Source organism: Frieseomelitta varia, unplaced genomic scaffold (genome assembly GCF_011392965.1).
Source record: "Frieseomelitta varia isolate USP_RPSP 00005682 unplaced genomic scaffold, Fvar_1.2 scaffold_986, whole genome shotgun sequence".
In the NCBI taxonomy this organism is placed as follows: domain Eukaryota; kingdom Metazoa; phylum Arthropoda; class Insecta; order Hymenoptera; family Apidae; genus Frieseomelitta; species Frieseomelitta varia.
In genome coordinates, this window is record NW_025110796.1 from 2,162 (window position 1) to 18,234 (window position 16,073).

General features: G+C 37.4%; 1 protein-coding gene across 1 annotated transcript in view; it reads right to left on the reverse strand.

Annotated features, from left to right (window-relative positions):
* Positions 1–302: 302 nt before the first annotated feature.
* LOC122538366 (E3 ubiquitin-protein ligase mib1) overlaps positions 303–16,073 on the reverse strand; it is an 85,644-nt gene continuing 69,873 nt past the window's right edge. The window contains exon 9 of the mRNA XM_043672369.1: positions 303–483. Coding sequence (XP_043528304.1) covers positions 328–483 — 156 coding nt within the window. The 3' untranslated portion in view covers positions 303–327. The remainder of the gene's footprint in view (positions 484–16,073) is intronic.

Below are 16,073 nucleotides of genomic sequence, written 5' to 3' on the forward strand. Positions count from 1 at the left end.
TAATTCCAAGACTTTTCCGGACTTTTCCAATCCACGTTCCAAACTACAGTGTCAACGAGAAAGGACAGCTCGTAAACTGACGGCAACGCGGAACGTCTATCGCGAACGAATTGGAGAAAGGATGAAGACGGAACACGTCTTAATCCATCAGCTATAGAGAGACAGCCGGCTATTCTTAATTGTCAGTTAGTCTGTTTAGGGCGAAGTTCTTTATCGTTTCCGTTCTCTCGGCGGTGCTCGCCCCGCACGGTTAAATTCTACCACCGACGGAGGCATTCACGAGTACATCACAGGACAAAAGCGTCAGCATCGAAAACGTGAGCTAACTTACCTTGGGTTTCCACGAAGAGCGGCGTGGTGCAGAGCGTTGAAGCCATTGTTGTTCGTGAGGGTGATGTCTGCGGCATGGTCCAACAACAGAGCCAACATGTCATCCCGTTTCTTAGAGATCGCATCGTGAAGGGGAGTGTCGCCTTCCGAGTCCTGGAAACGAAGGAACAACTTTCTCTTAAAGGGTGTCGTGCGCAGTTTTTTTTTTTTTTTCTTTTCCTTTTTTCATTAGGAATCGATTACCACGGAACAAATGGTCCGCGAGTCTTTTCCGGATAAAACAGGGGCTTTTTGTTCGGATGCGAACGTGTCTGTTATTTTCGAAATTCTGGAAACTCTTTCCTCCAGAGTACATACTCCACAAGCATGGAATGCATACTTATTATTTTAAATGTACTATCATTTTAAATGTACACCCCTGAAACAAACTATAGCCAACTATAAAAATTATTAAATTATAAAATTATAAGATCTTTCTTATGTGCATTCTTCTATAATTATCTACGTATCAACGGGTATAAACAATTTTGCGTTATTTAAAAAAGAAAGAAATATAGAAATACAGTAATATAATTAGTGAGACAAAATGATGGCAAAGTTTGTGAAAAACAATGGATAGAAACAAAAAAGAGACGAGTTTAATAATTGTTAGTAGGACTTTCTTTGCATTTAATAATGACAGCCATTCTTTGAGGCAAAGATTTATATAGTTGTTCAATAATTTTTTGGCTTAGTTCTTCCCACTTCTCCACAATACATTTGTTTTAAATCATTAATATTTGCGAACTGTCCTCCCGAATTTTGGTGTACCTAAGCCTCAAATTCCCTTAATTAATTTTCTATAATATTAAAGTGACCATTCTAAAATACGAATTTTTTCTGTTTGTAAAGTATGGTCGCATTTTATCATGTTAAAAAATGTACTTATCTCGGGCAATTCGTGTCGCATGTTAATTTGTTCGTCAATCATTTCAACATACATTTTACTATTTAATCTTTCGGTAATAAATTTTATTTCAATCTTACCTACCCAAATCATTATATCCCATGAATTGACGACCTAGAAGTTGTTCTTTTCGCAAATCGTGATAATAATGGTAGAAACCATCAGTCATTTTTACGTCATTTAAATGTTAATGCGCATTTATGGCGTATTTCGCACGAATGTTACGCTTTCGATAGCTCCCATATTTCTGAGAAATTTGCGTTTCTCAGTAACAACATTTGACATAACACACATGGCAGGATAATCCATGTCGAAGGATACCGATGTTATGATCGACACGTTATCTCTACTTCATGACACAAAATATAAGCCTTGGGGCTGCAAGAGCATAGTATCTACTTTACGATACATAATATAAGAAAATAAAGAGTATGGATCCGGGACAAAATATTATATTAGATATTATATTATATATTATTATATTATATTAATAGATATTATTATAATATATCATTATATTAGATATAATGCATGTCTTGTATATTTTCATGTATATATATAATACAAACATACATATGTATTGATAAATATATGGACCTTTTCATTAATTTCAAAACCATGTTTAGATGTAAAAAATTACTTGAAAGAAAGAAATATTCTAAATTTGCAAAAAGCAATTGAATCCTTTCCTGCGAAAACTTTCATCGCTTTCAAAATGTCAAAAATAATGTAACAATATACGATATATATTAACTTTATATTCGTATGTTAAACCTGTCCATTAAATATACCATTAAAAGTAAAATTTAAACAAAAATTTTAATTTTGATATTCTGAAAACAATCACGACTTCCTTCGTATTCAACACGATTCGAAATGATTAATATTATAAATTTGTTGGTTTTTGATTTTTTAAATTGAATTGACACTGATTTTCTTCTTGTTTGATTAACAAGAATTGGATTCGAAATCTTGAGATTACGAGACCGTGAATTCAGAGATAAAACATTTGTATTTTCAGAGAATATTTTAAATCCTGAAAACGGATGGAAATAATATAATGCAGGAATAAATGTCAAAACTTTTCTTTGTACATATTATTTATTTTTCCAGGAACAACTGATTTCAAGGAACAAAAGGTAGCGTCGTATTTATATTATATATTGAAAGAGAATGTCGCTTCGAAACCACAGGAGCAGAAAAGAAATGGATATATTTTCCTCGGCGTATCCTTTCTGGTTTCAACGTAAAAATAGAAAGAACAGTTCAATGTAAAACAGAAATGTTTCTTCGCGCTTCAGTATGTCGAGGTATTCTTCGCTATGCATTATTCACACTTAAAAAAAAAAAAAAAAAAAAAAAGAAAAGAAGTACTTTTGAAACGCACGAACTTATATTCGTACTCCAGTTCATGATACGTAAAATATTCCTTTGAAAGACAAACCGTATTGTTTTTACAATTTTGTTATTACTACTGTTTATTCATTCTATTCTATTGCATACTGTTTGCATTGAAAAGTTACTAAAAACAACTTTTGTTCAACTTTTTCTATTATTATAATCATTTAAAAACAATGGTAGAACGTAAAACCATTCAAAAATTATTTTAGTTATTGAGTATCTATTTAAAGATTTTAACCTTGGGATGATTATTGGGATAACTACAGATTTTCATGCATTTATAGGAAATTTGAAAGTATAAAAGTGGATGCAACGCATACGATGTGTAAAAATATATAAAATATACAAAGCAGCGTATTTATTATAATATGGTAGACGAAACAAATTGGATTTAACGTCCATAAAAATTTTAAAATGCATAAAAATTCACAGTCTAGAACTGTGGCCTGACATTTCCATTTTAACGAAATTTATTCGACTCGTTTATTCATCTCGGAGGAAGAATGAAAAACAACCGGTCTAGCAAAATATAGAAAAATCATATCAAATTCATACAATTTGCAAAATAAACTATTAATTTGTTTTCGACCAGTGGTTCCCAAAAACGTAAAACAAATGGAAACAGCGGTCATTCGTTAATAGAAAACCAAACAATTCGTTATGTAACCAACAGAACTAACAAACCTAGATACAAAGAGTCAATTCCAAGAGTCGACGTAACGTATCACAATAATTCCGAAACAATGGGTGCAAACTAAAAGATTAACGAGTACACAATAGAGTAACAGAGATTTGTTTATGGTATAAAAATATATTTATGGATTCAAAAACTAAATAATTCGTAAAATTCTGGAAAATAAAATGTAAACGAAAAGGAACATCTCACTCGTGCATTCCATGAAAATAAATTCCCTTCATAGATCATTACTTCTGTGGAATTTAATATTGCTTCATTATGCATGGAATTACAAGTAAAATCCATTAATTATTTCAGAACTGAGAACTGTTGTGTACAAAGACTGATTAATTATTCATTCTGTGGTAAATTCAACAGTCCAATAAGAAATAATTAATTGATTGTGAATTTAATGAAAGAAATTACTGAATGTAAAATTCAACAAGACGTTTAACAGATGTTTAATGTTATTTGGTACAGAAACTTGTACAGAATTAAAGAACACAGTGTGCAAATAGAATTCTAGACATAGAATTCTACACAGACTGAAATTTTTAGGATTTTTCGTTAGTATTAAATCGTGCAAAAAGTCGATTGCTTATCTTGAACTACCAAAATTCTTTCTGTAATAGGAAATAATGTTTAATGAATCATTTAATTTTATTTTGTGTCAGTGATTTGATATCACACATTACACAGCAAATCTATAAGATAAAGATGAACACAAATTTTGGAATTTAGAAGTTCTAAATTAAATATAAAACTTCGTATCAGAAAGAAACCGGATTATAATAAATTAAGTTAGAAATATTAGATTTTCAGAAAACTTTCTCCAAAATATAATTTACTTGTCTAGTCTATAATTTCCGTGTCATAATTAAATATACTTTCATATTACGTAAAAATATATTTCTATAGAGTTTTAAATTCAACTCATTCGCGTAACTTGTTTTAATTTCAATCATGATTTTACGAGATAGAATTACGAACTATATTTACATATTAATATCGGTTTGCAGTTCACCGAACAATCAAACCGCCTGCTGTCAATAAACTTTCTATCACGATCCACACGTCTTCTTTTATTCAAATGCAAAACAAAGAATTAACAAAAGAGGTTCGCGCTGTTCGCATTCACCGACCTATTTACGCTTTCCATAACTCGTTTCACACAAAAATCGCGAGATCCAGAATCTATTGCAGTCGTAACATTTGTTGTTAATCAAATTTCTATTATAAAATTGGCTTTTCTTTCCTCTATATTAACAATATTTTAAAAAATACCTGACTGAATGTATGTAATGCAAAATGTTGATTTAATACAAAAGTAATACCAAACGTGAAGAATTAAAATGTTTGACAAGAAACATGTATCATGAAATCGAGAACAATTCATACAATGAATTAACAATTGACGTAATATTTTTCCAACTATGTTATTCACGTACAAAATTAATAAAAATTAATTTATAAAATTAATTCGAATCGGCACGATGCTCGATGAACGCGTGAAACAATTCACAATTTAAACGTAAGACAGCTCGCGAGAATCGAGAATCTCGAAATTACCGGAAACGGCGCGAGCGCGCTTTAAAGCGCTTTTTCTCGACGCTCGAGAAAAATTCAGGGTGGTTCGGCGTGGCTGTTGGCGGACTGGTGGCATCCGAGCCGGCTGCGTAAATAATAGGGCATCAGGCACAGATACTTTATGGGATCAGTTGGAAAAATCCTTTGTATAACTCCAATAACCGTGGAGGATAAATCTGCCGGCGCTGTCGAGAACCAGCGGCGCTATCTCGCGCTATAAATGCCGGCCATGCGTCACGCCGCTGGGGCGAGGGGATGCAGGAGAAAGAGGTCGACAGGATGAGACGAAGAGGGGCGAACAGGAGCGCAGAGAATGAAAACCAAGAATGAAAAAGAAGCGTTCGAGAGTGAGGAAAGGGTGCTAGAGATCGAGGTGAAAGTAGATATTTGGAGGAAGGAGAATGAATGAGGAGGATGGGGCAAAGGGTGGCACGTGGAGACGCGAGAAGCCAGATCATGTTTTATTTAGCTGATCGCACGATTTTGGCCAGCAGTTTTCAATCGTGGAAACCTCGTTACTTCCGACATTATGAAAAATCGTTTCCTTTCTTATTTTCCTTCGTGAACGTGTCAACGTGTCACGTTTTGTACGTGCAAAATATTCACATTCTTTTAGCACGTTTAGAAAATTAGAGAATAGAATAATAGCGGTCAATTAAAAGCCAACAATTGTATCTCTTGTGTCACAGCTAAACTCAACAACAATATTTCAATAACCGATTCGATTAAAAACCCAAGGAAGAAGCGTTTAAGGAAAAGATACAAAATGGCACAGCTACAAATTGAGGTAAAAGATGGACACGCATTTGAGAGAAAAAGGAAAGCGGATGAAAAGGATGAGGTGAAGAGTGACAGCTGGAGGCAAATGGAAATTGTCCAAAAATCGCACGATGTCCAGGAGAGCCTGCTTTATTTACTCGATCGCCATTATTCTCAACAACGTTATCGAGCCGCGAGAGCTGGCCGGTGTACACGATGCAGGCCAACAGTTACTTCGACTAGTTTCATTTCTGCTTTCACGAACTGTAATTAACGGATCGCGATCGAATTAACGAGCGTAAAGAACACAGTACCGGGGAAACAATTGTATACGCGACTGAGACACGGCTCGCTTGACCTACCGACCAATCTCTCCCGGCGTCGTAATTTGCTTTCTTCCAGTCATTTTCTATCTTTCTCCGTATCTTCTCCGAGACACGATTCCATTTTATAGTATATATAATTATTATTATAACGACAGTAATTTGCAGTTCCCTCTTCCTGCATATTATTGTGAATAAATAATCGTGCAACTCCGTTACAAGATTTATATTTTTGTTTTTCACGAAACGATCATGCTCAGTGAAAATTTACCTACCGTTAATTTTTCACATCTTACTGTAGTTGAGATCAAACTTTGAAAATTACTTTTATCAAAGATCAGAAAGGTTCACTCACTCGTGACTAATTATTGCGAATATTTTAAAATAATTAAAATAAGATTTACTTTATTTTATCATCTTCCATCTTGTTAATAGGATTTTATTTTGTCAATTTTCATGTCTTATTAATAAAATTCGTCTTATTCTATTATCTTTCATTCTACTTTAATTATTATATCGCAAACAAACATGATAATCCATTCCCGATCCCTACTAAGAATTACTTCCAAAAATAATAACTTCCGACATTGTTGAAATAAAATAAATAAGTGCAACAATAAATAAATAAATAACGCACTGGAACAAACCTGCTCAGCAAACCGAGGCCAGCAAATTAAATTCAAAACGCGAAGCGGCGTCTCGGAGGCGGAACAGAAGCGATCGATTCTCTCTTGGTGAAAAATTCCCCAACGATCGCGTGTGTGTATATGTGTTATGCGAGGGACACGAAGATCGGGAGCAGAAGCTCGAGGAAATAGCAGAGCTCGTCTGGACACTTTCAATTTGTGACAGTGTCACGCGTTCGTCCGCCTCCTCTATTCTCGTTCCGCGTTTCGTTCCTTTCACTGGGAGCACAGCGGCAACCCTTTCGCCATCACGAGCCACCTGCTCCCCCGGACCGTTTCACCCTCGTTTACCAAACGACACGCGATTCGTATCCCTTCGTGCCGCAGCTTTTGCACGTGCAACATTCGAAAAGGCTTAATTCCGCTATTTCTTCCATCGATTTCCCTCTCCGTCCCGTTCTCCCCGTCTTCGTTTCAGTTGACCATTCTTACACGTTCCGATTTTCCATCCGCGATTCTCCTTTCTCACCAGTTTCGCAGATTCGTTCTTATCGGTAGACAAACGTCGACCTTCTATGGCCTATTAACCCTTTCATTACGAGAGCCGGATATGTACGGCATCTAATGACATATTGGAGTGATTACATATTAAAAATACACTTTAGCCATTAAGACGAGCTTCCTCTACTCGACAGTGGAATATTTGTGTAAGAAATTATTGTAATGAAAAATCTTTCTTAATATGTTGCAATTCGGTTATAGGTATAACTGTTAATCTCTTAGAAATTTAAGACTTTTGTTTGGAAAATTAAAGTTAAAATTCTAGGACCTTGTCAAAATGTTACCAGGAAGTTCAAAAAAGATTCCATTTCAAAATAGACTCACGATCAGAAAATGTGTACACTTTTTGGAATGGGGCCTGAGCGGACTATAATAACGAAATTAAGCATATAGGATGTATTCCCCTTCCGCCAGATAACTGATATCCAAGCTTTGCTTCACTTTCAGTTCCAGCGGAATCGTTCTTTCTGGACAAATTTAATAAATTCGATGGCAAAGATACGACGGAAAGTCGAGTTGCGAAGATCGTTTATGATAATTGGTATTGAACCCTGGTATGTCGTTGGTGGAATGATCGTTGCAGAAGGCACCTGGTAATCTGCGGCGGAAGTTTCTCTGCAGTTTCGAAAGTTAAAGTATCTTTTCGCTGAAATATCGCGTTAAGTTTGAAGATAAAGGTACTGGTTTTGAAGCGATATTGTGAGTGGAATTCGTATAAGCTGTTTGCTGTTTGCACGTAGAGAATGGTACATCCTGGTGATGGATTAATGCAACGTGCCATTTTCTATACGCTGAGTCACAAAGTATTATGTAATTTAATTATTTTTTACCGAAATTGTGGATAAAAATAATTTCATACTGAACAATACTTTTTTTTTTTATTTCAAAGAAGCAATTCCCTCTCGTCACAGCTATATTGAAATTCCAAGATATTCACATAACACACATAATATACGTATTCATATAAAATCTTTCTCTGCTAAGTAATTACGACAACGAAATTCGAAATATTTTCAATGACACGCGTAACATATTCAAAAAACTAACAGCGACAGTGAAATAATTTTAAAATATCTTGTACAACGCACAAATTCTTCTCCAACGTTCGAATACCTTCGTGGGTCAGTTTATGCTGAAACAACCAGATCGACCAGACACATCAATATTCAAAACTACTCTCAGCCCACGATCAAACGTGAGTATAATATCGTTCAAATCACCATATTGGTGAGTTTCTTCAAACAGCCTTAGTCGTAAGATCAAACGCGAGAGTTACATCGACACAAGGCCGCGCAAACATTTGACGAAGCTAACTAGCCGTTTTAACGCGTTCGGCAAGAAACTCGTTGTGACGAAAACGGTCTGATTGGACCGCGACCAAACGTCAGAAACGGATAGAGGGATCACGGAGCGTGGCACGGCGTGGCCGTGTGTACGTACGTATCAGCTGAAACGAGTCGGGAAAATGAGAAAAGACAACAGCAACAACACAGCGGCAGCCCGGTCAGAGAAGTGTAGGTTACAATCAGAGCCGAGTGTCGGGAAGGCCACCGGGAAGCGAAACGACGAGACGGGACACGCGGAGTCGAAGCGGCTTGATTGCACCGCAAATATTGACGTGGCTAATTCTCTCTCACCCCGTTTACCTATCGAAGGTGACGAGCTACACTAATGAGGGCTTTAAGATGTCACCAAGACGCTAGGCAAACTGCAGCCTCACGGCCCCCGTTGTCGAAAATCCGAACGTTCCACCCGGATCGCTGATTAACTTTCCGAAGATTGGGATTTCCTTTGCCGACGAGAGGAAAAAAATTTAATTAATCACGTACGTTGGATTTTTCTTTTTCTTTCTTTCGTTTACTTGTCTTGGAACTTACTATTCTTATTTCGTTTATCATTATCTATTATTTCAGCTTTTCGTGACGAAAGAGATTAACTCTTCATTAGCCTCGAGAAATCTTCAAAAAGATTGAAATGTGAAAAATATGTACCTTTGTGTTCTAACGCGTAGCTTTCAAAAAAATTTTGTCACGTTTTTTGATCATGTGTCTCTTGAAATTTGCTAGGAATACTTGACAGAAGTTCACCAAATTTCAAAATATACAATGATTTTTAGTAATACATACCATATATTGTATGTAGGTAAAAATAGTAAGAATAATCACAATAAAGATTACTTATAATTATATGTAGGTGTACATATAACATACCAACACAATGTATTTTAAACTATAAATGTAATATAATAAACACTATGCTTGAAAATGACAAGTCTTCATTTAACCAACTTCTGAAATACAACAGCTCCTTATTTCCTAACACGTTCCTTTTTCAATTTCATAATTATCGCATAAAATTAAATTTTTATCATTTGTTTATCGAATCTTACCAAACGACATTTCTCGGTAGAAAATGAACAAAGGAATCAAACCGATTAGTTTCAACTGCGAGGAGTTCAATAGAAATTTCAATAGCAATCATCATTTAAAACCAAATCATTCTCTCGTTCAGGATAATGGTTTTCGACGGCATTAAAAAGTGTCAAGAAACGAAGAAAAAGTTGAACTGAGCAGTTCGATGTACGAGAGGTCACATAATTATCATTACAGCGATCGAGGAGGATCTTTTAAACCTTCGGACCTTCAATTGCAGGGCCGAGCAAACAGGCATCGCTAACAGTAAGCCAGCAGGATATCCATCCCCCTCCGATTCAAACTTAAAACCTCCTTTCTCCCATGATTCTTATCAATCCTAACACGGTACGCGCGCGCACGCACACACACACACACACATACACACACGGCCGAGGAAATCCAGGAATAATCCGGCACCGTACATCGGCTAAGCTCAACCGCTATTTTACAGAGGCGATCAATAGTGATTTCAGCCAAGATACAGGGCCACGCTGAAAGGACGGATGAAGGCGGCCGCCAAAGAGAAGAAAGAGAGAAAGATTGCAGCCAAGAAGATCAGAGAAAAAACGAGACAGAGAGAAGGAGACAGAGAGTTAAAGAAAGAGAGAGAGAGAGAGAGAGAGAGAGAGAGAGAGAGAGGAGGGAAGAAGGCGAAAAGAGGGGAAAGAAGGAAGGAAAGAACGGGTCTTCCGCCTCCTTCGTTACCTCGTCTGGTCTCGTCTCAGTCAGGGATGAAGAGAGAAGTTCGAGAGGCAACACACAGTTCCGAGAAGATAATGCAGACCGTGAGAAAACGGAGAGGCATCCCCCAAAGTCCCCGTCCGCGCTTGATTGCAACGAACCCTTTCCGCCCGTTTCCAGTTCTTACTTTTCAGCACGCCGGGCTCGAGCTCTTCTTCCTCCTCTCCCTTTTGGCCCGATGCATCTAGCTGGAACGGGATCAACCAGACTATAGATGGCTTACAAAGACGCTGGCTCGAACGATGGTATGCGGGTCGTGTAGCGAGCTCGACGCCTACGGTGAGTGCACGAGTGCAGCCGGTGCGAAATTCACCCCCTTCGGCTGAAACGCGCGCAGCTCAAGAACAAGAGTTGCCCGGCCACTCGTTATGCCACTCATGGCGGGGCTGGTTATTCGATTCGCCTGAGAATTTATCATATTTGAACGCTACGCGCGTTCGATCATTCGGTTACGGATAAACGAGTACAACACGCAAGTTGTTTTTGCGAAAGAGGTTCGCAAATTTTGATGGATGCAGTTGAGCACGTGAAATTTTAGGAATGCGATTATACTGCAAATGAACATTGGTCGTCGAATGGCATAACGTGTTAGTCGAGAGCAAACGAGATCGCTTTGTTTTTATCTCTGTATAAATTATGGTATAGAGAGAAATTAATAAGCTTGGTATATGGTATTTTTATTCATTCAATTTCTCTGCAAGATACACATCTTTTACCAAAACATTCAATTACTTGTATTTTTATATTTTTTACATACTCATAACATTCTTCAAAACATGTATTCCAAAAAAAAAAAAAAAAAAAAAAAAAAAAAAACAAACGAATTTGTCACTCAAACCAGTACTTACTGTATATCAAAGATTTATTTTACAAAATTCTAAATCTAAGATCGCGTTCGTAACAAAATTCGTTTAATTAATATTTACTAAACTGAAATAGCCAAACCCGTGAAAACCTGAACGCACAAACGTAATCAGAGATGCGCGTTGCACGTGTTGTCAAGTTGTAATCAGGATAGGCGAGCCTCGCGTTGATTTCACACCAAAACGTATGTACCCGCACACAAAGGGAGCGATGGTATTATGTATGACCGTGGCGTACGTATCGAACAACACAAACTTCTCCGACCTGGTGAACACGCGGGTTAGTTCGAACGCGACACACTCGTACCACAGTGGCGCGCGCGCGGCCGCATAATGTTACGTTTATACCTGACATTCATCATTAGCCCCGCTAATTTATGTTGAACACGAATGGTTCGGGCGAATGGGCTAATTAATATAAATTGCCGCCACGAGGATTACAGGGCCAGCCAACGCCGCCGTGATGCAATTCATTGTGTACTTTGCGAATCGGCCGAAAAGCCGATTAAGCTTGCCAAGTTACCACTGACGGACGTGCAAATATTCTACCCTTCTGCACGATGAAGTTGACCCTAGGCGGGTGGAGGGGAGGGGGCCACAAAAGCTTGGGAAATCGATGCACAGGTCAAACGACTAATCGTTTGAACCATCGACGCTTGAATCGCTTGCAATTATAAATTCGTACAAATTTGATGGATCCTTCATGCAATCTCGTGCAATATTTATATCGGACACAAATGAAAACCAACGATACCAATTCGTCAAAAATCTTCCCATTTATTGACTTTCAAATGACTGAAGAAAAAATCACAAAAATCAATAATAGGGAAAAAAAAATTGTCGCAAATATTGGAGGAATATATCATAAAAAGAAGAAAAAAAAAAACGTAAAAAAAAATAAAACAAAAAAAAATCTCCGGATAAATCGCTAAAATTGACTAAAACAAAATTGTTGAAATTTAATGATTTTTACAATCCGACTATAGATTCCAAATCAATATAATGCAAGAAACTAACTCTAAAAACTGACAGCAATATAACCTTCGCTTAACAATGACTTAGCTCTCCACCGACTATTTCATACGACGACACAAACTTCAACGATATAAATTTTTATGGCTCTATCTGTCTATGAGATCTTCCATAATTCCCTTATACACGTAACAGGCAAGAATAACACGATAGAAGAACCAATCAACGAGCAAAAGAAAGAAAAAGGGGACAAGAACGAGATAAAGAGAGAGAGCATGTAAAACGTTGGATGGACCAGAAACTGACCACGTGCAGCAGTTTAAAACTCCGGCGGGAATCGATAACCCAATTCCTCCGGAGGATGGCCGCGGCGACGCGTCACGTCGTGTCGAGACGCCTCGCGGACGATCGCCGACGAGCGCGATTCGCTGAATCGAAACATCGTTGATGATGAGATCGTTTTTTCCGAGCACGTCGTGTCCCGGATTCCCGTTCCGCGCTTTATGACAACCGGTTCCTCTCCGGATACCGTGTACCGAAGGTGGTATTAAAAAAAGAAAAAGAAAAGAGAAGAGAAGGAAAAAAGTGAGAAGGAGAGACGAGAAGGAGGAGGAAAGAAAAATAGGGAAGGAAGAAAGGAAAATTGGACTCAAGAGAATCCAATATAGCCGACTGTTAAACCGTGCCAGAGTAAAATGAAAGGAGTGCAGCAGGGGCATAAAGCGAAATGAAGAAACGCTTTCAGCGAAAAAACGTCTTTCCGAACTGGCGACCGGCTTGGAAACTCTTTACCGTTTCCACGGTGATATTACACGAGGATATCGTCTCCGTGGATCCTTTTTCTCAAATGTCCCCCGTAAATATGTCCGTTCTATATCGGTAACGATGCCTCTCATTGGTGAAATTTCTCGAAACGGTCTCGGTGTTTAGCTCGTTCTTGTTAGTGGCGCGACTATCCCCTTAATTTTCGCAGGAAACGGTTACTCGAAATGGGGAAATGTCTACGAGAAGCTCTCGAGCCTAGAGGGCCGTATGTTTCAACAATGTCGGAGCCAGGTCAACGTGACGCAGAATTTATATCGATAAATTTTGTAACAGAAAAGAAAATCTCTCCATTTCAACACGTCTTTTTTCAGATATTTTTTTGTTCTGAAACACTTTTATTTTATATGAACGTGTTGGGAGACAAATAATTTTTTAGCTCATATAATAAAAGTTCATGATCAAGTACATGGATTCAATCAGCATTTAATCAAGTATTGACGAAACTTTGATTCAAATAAACAGCGTGTTTATAAAGGGAAGCATATATTCTAGAAATGTTATACCTTAAAATTTGGAGAATTAAAAGTGATATGGAAGACTAAAAATAGAAAATTATAAAAATAATAATTGATCACTATTTCGTAAAATTCTTTTTATGTTCTTAGTAAATAATTTTTGCGCAATTTTTCTAATTGCTTTCACAATTTATAAAGAATTTGTTTCGCGTTATTTTTAAATTAAATCAAAAATACAATTTGTTTCGCGTTATTTTTAAATTAAATCAAAAATACTGGTTGGATCAAAGTGAATTCAGTGCCCAAAGATTAATAATAAAATAACAAAAACTATTTAGTAATTTTTAAAAGATTAATCGTAATAATGAAATAAATTTTCTTTTAAAAGAACTAGGAATTGCCTTTTCAGTAAAAGTTTTTATGCGAAAGCTGTTAATTTATTCCAGGTCGCATATAAAACGTATTTTGAATCACTTGTGATTTTAGTCTACAATTTTTAAAAGCTTTTTTTAACCCTCTCAACTTCTAAATTGGATCGCTCGTATCCAACATCCAATGTTTTTACTGTTCTAGATTTTCAAAGAGCTTGAAAAATACCACGGATACTCTGCACAATGTTTCTAGTACATTACCAACGATCATTCGTTAAATTAAATGTTTAAAACTTTCCTTGATAAAAATAAAAATTCGAAAAAAAACAATGTAATTTCATAATGAAATTTTCATTCAAAGTCAACGATCAAATTTATTTACAAAGAGTTAAGATAATAAAATCAGATACGTACATAATGAGTGCCAATCAATGCACATTATGAAAAATTATTTCACCTTCATCATGATTACACATCAGCATATTTACTAAATAAATGTAATTCAAGAAACTCCTCATCGAAGAATGAAACTAAACTGAAGGCTGAAAATCACAGTAGTGTAAGTCAAGATGTGTTAAAGTTAAGAATTAAAAATATCTGTATTTTATTTTAAGTTATAAGTTATATTACAAGTTATTCTCTGTCACAGACATTGATTTTTGTAATGAATTATTTACAACAATAAACGCAGAATTCAATCTTAGTTAATTCTTGCCAAAAAGAAAAAGTTTATCCAGTATTTCAACATACGCGATATTTTATTCCTCTCGTGAGACGTGCGATATCGTTTTCCTAGAATCGATGAAAAATCTCAGACGCACAGAAATTCACGCCAGAACCGATCTACACTCTCAACTTTGATGATACGTGACGATACTGTTAACTTTCGGAAGAAATCGCATCTCTCTCTCTCTCTCTCTCTCTCTCTCTCTGTCTGGCTGTCTGTCTGTCTGTCTCTGTTCTTCCCCACGCGACAAGAACGCCGACAAAGGAAGCACGGCAACTGTTTTTGCATAATTCTGACGAAACGTACGGAGAAAATTCGCCGACATTCCGCGAGCAGGACAAAATTTAATTTAGCAAGGCGACTCAAAAGAGGGTGGCGAGGAGCAAAGCGCAGAATAGCGGCGGTCACAACAATAACTTCGGAAAACCCGGCGCCCTACCCTACCCTTCGCAACCACTCGTTGCTTATTGCTTTTAGTATTAACTCACCCCTCGCGCCACATAACTCTTCTCCTTGTAGGATCGTTTTTTGTCACGACAGAAAGCCACGACTTTATTCTAACCTGTAATAAGTTGTTCCTTTCGAGTCTCTTTCTTCATCATCCTCTTCTTCATTTTGTTATTCCTCTACACCTATTTCTTTTTCTTTCTCTCTTTCTCTCCCTCTCCTCTCACTTCAGCAAGTTTTTCCTGAGAACAGCTTTTTCATTAAGATCGTATGTTTCGACGTGTGACTGATTTTTACGAAGACGAGAATTATACACGAAAGCATTTTCCAAAAGAACAACCTAACCTACTAATCCGTAATAACAATAAATTCCGGGCGGTCTCGCCGGAACTGAAAAAATTACAGTCGGCGGAGTCGTGTCCTCGGCGGTGCGTCTTCTTGCAAGTGTTTGCGCTGCCAACAGTGAACAACGATATCATCAATCAAGGTAGTGGTTTAGCATGCTCTTGTCAGTCCTTTCTGTATCACACGGGTCCGCCGCTCAGTCGCGAACACCGGGCAAACTCGTCATCGTGTCAACGTCGATCAAACCATCAAAATATCATCGAGTAGCGGAGAAACGCCCAAAGCAACGAGCACTATCATCCATCAGAGAATCTTTGTCACATGTAAACGCCATTTCTCTTCTGGTCTGTGCGCGATGCAACATCGATCGATACCAAACGCCTCTCTCTCTCTCTTTCTCTTTCTCTCTCTGTCTCTTTCTGTCTCTCGCTCGGTACCTGTCTCCCTCTCGTCCTCGTTCTATTCAACTGCATATGTCGCCGAACATGCCCGCTAATTCGGCACATTAATCACGCATTGCTTATGGATACGGTTTAAGGAAGGCTTGCTTCGAATTGTAAATTTCGTTCGTCCGTTGCCGCCGTACCGCCGCCCCGAAAACGGAAATGAACCGTGACTGCGGCGTGGCTCCGCCGTTCTATTTGCAATATCGATTGATTCATAGAGTCTCGATACGTCGTATCATTGTGAATGTACGTTTGCGA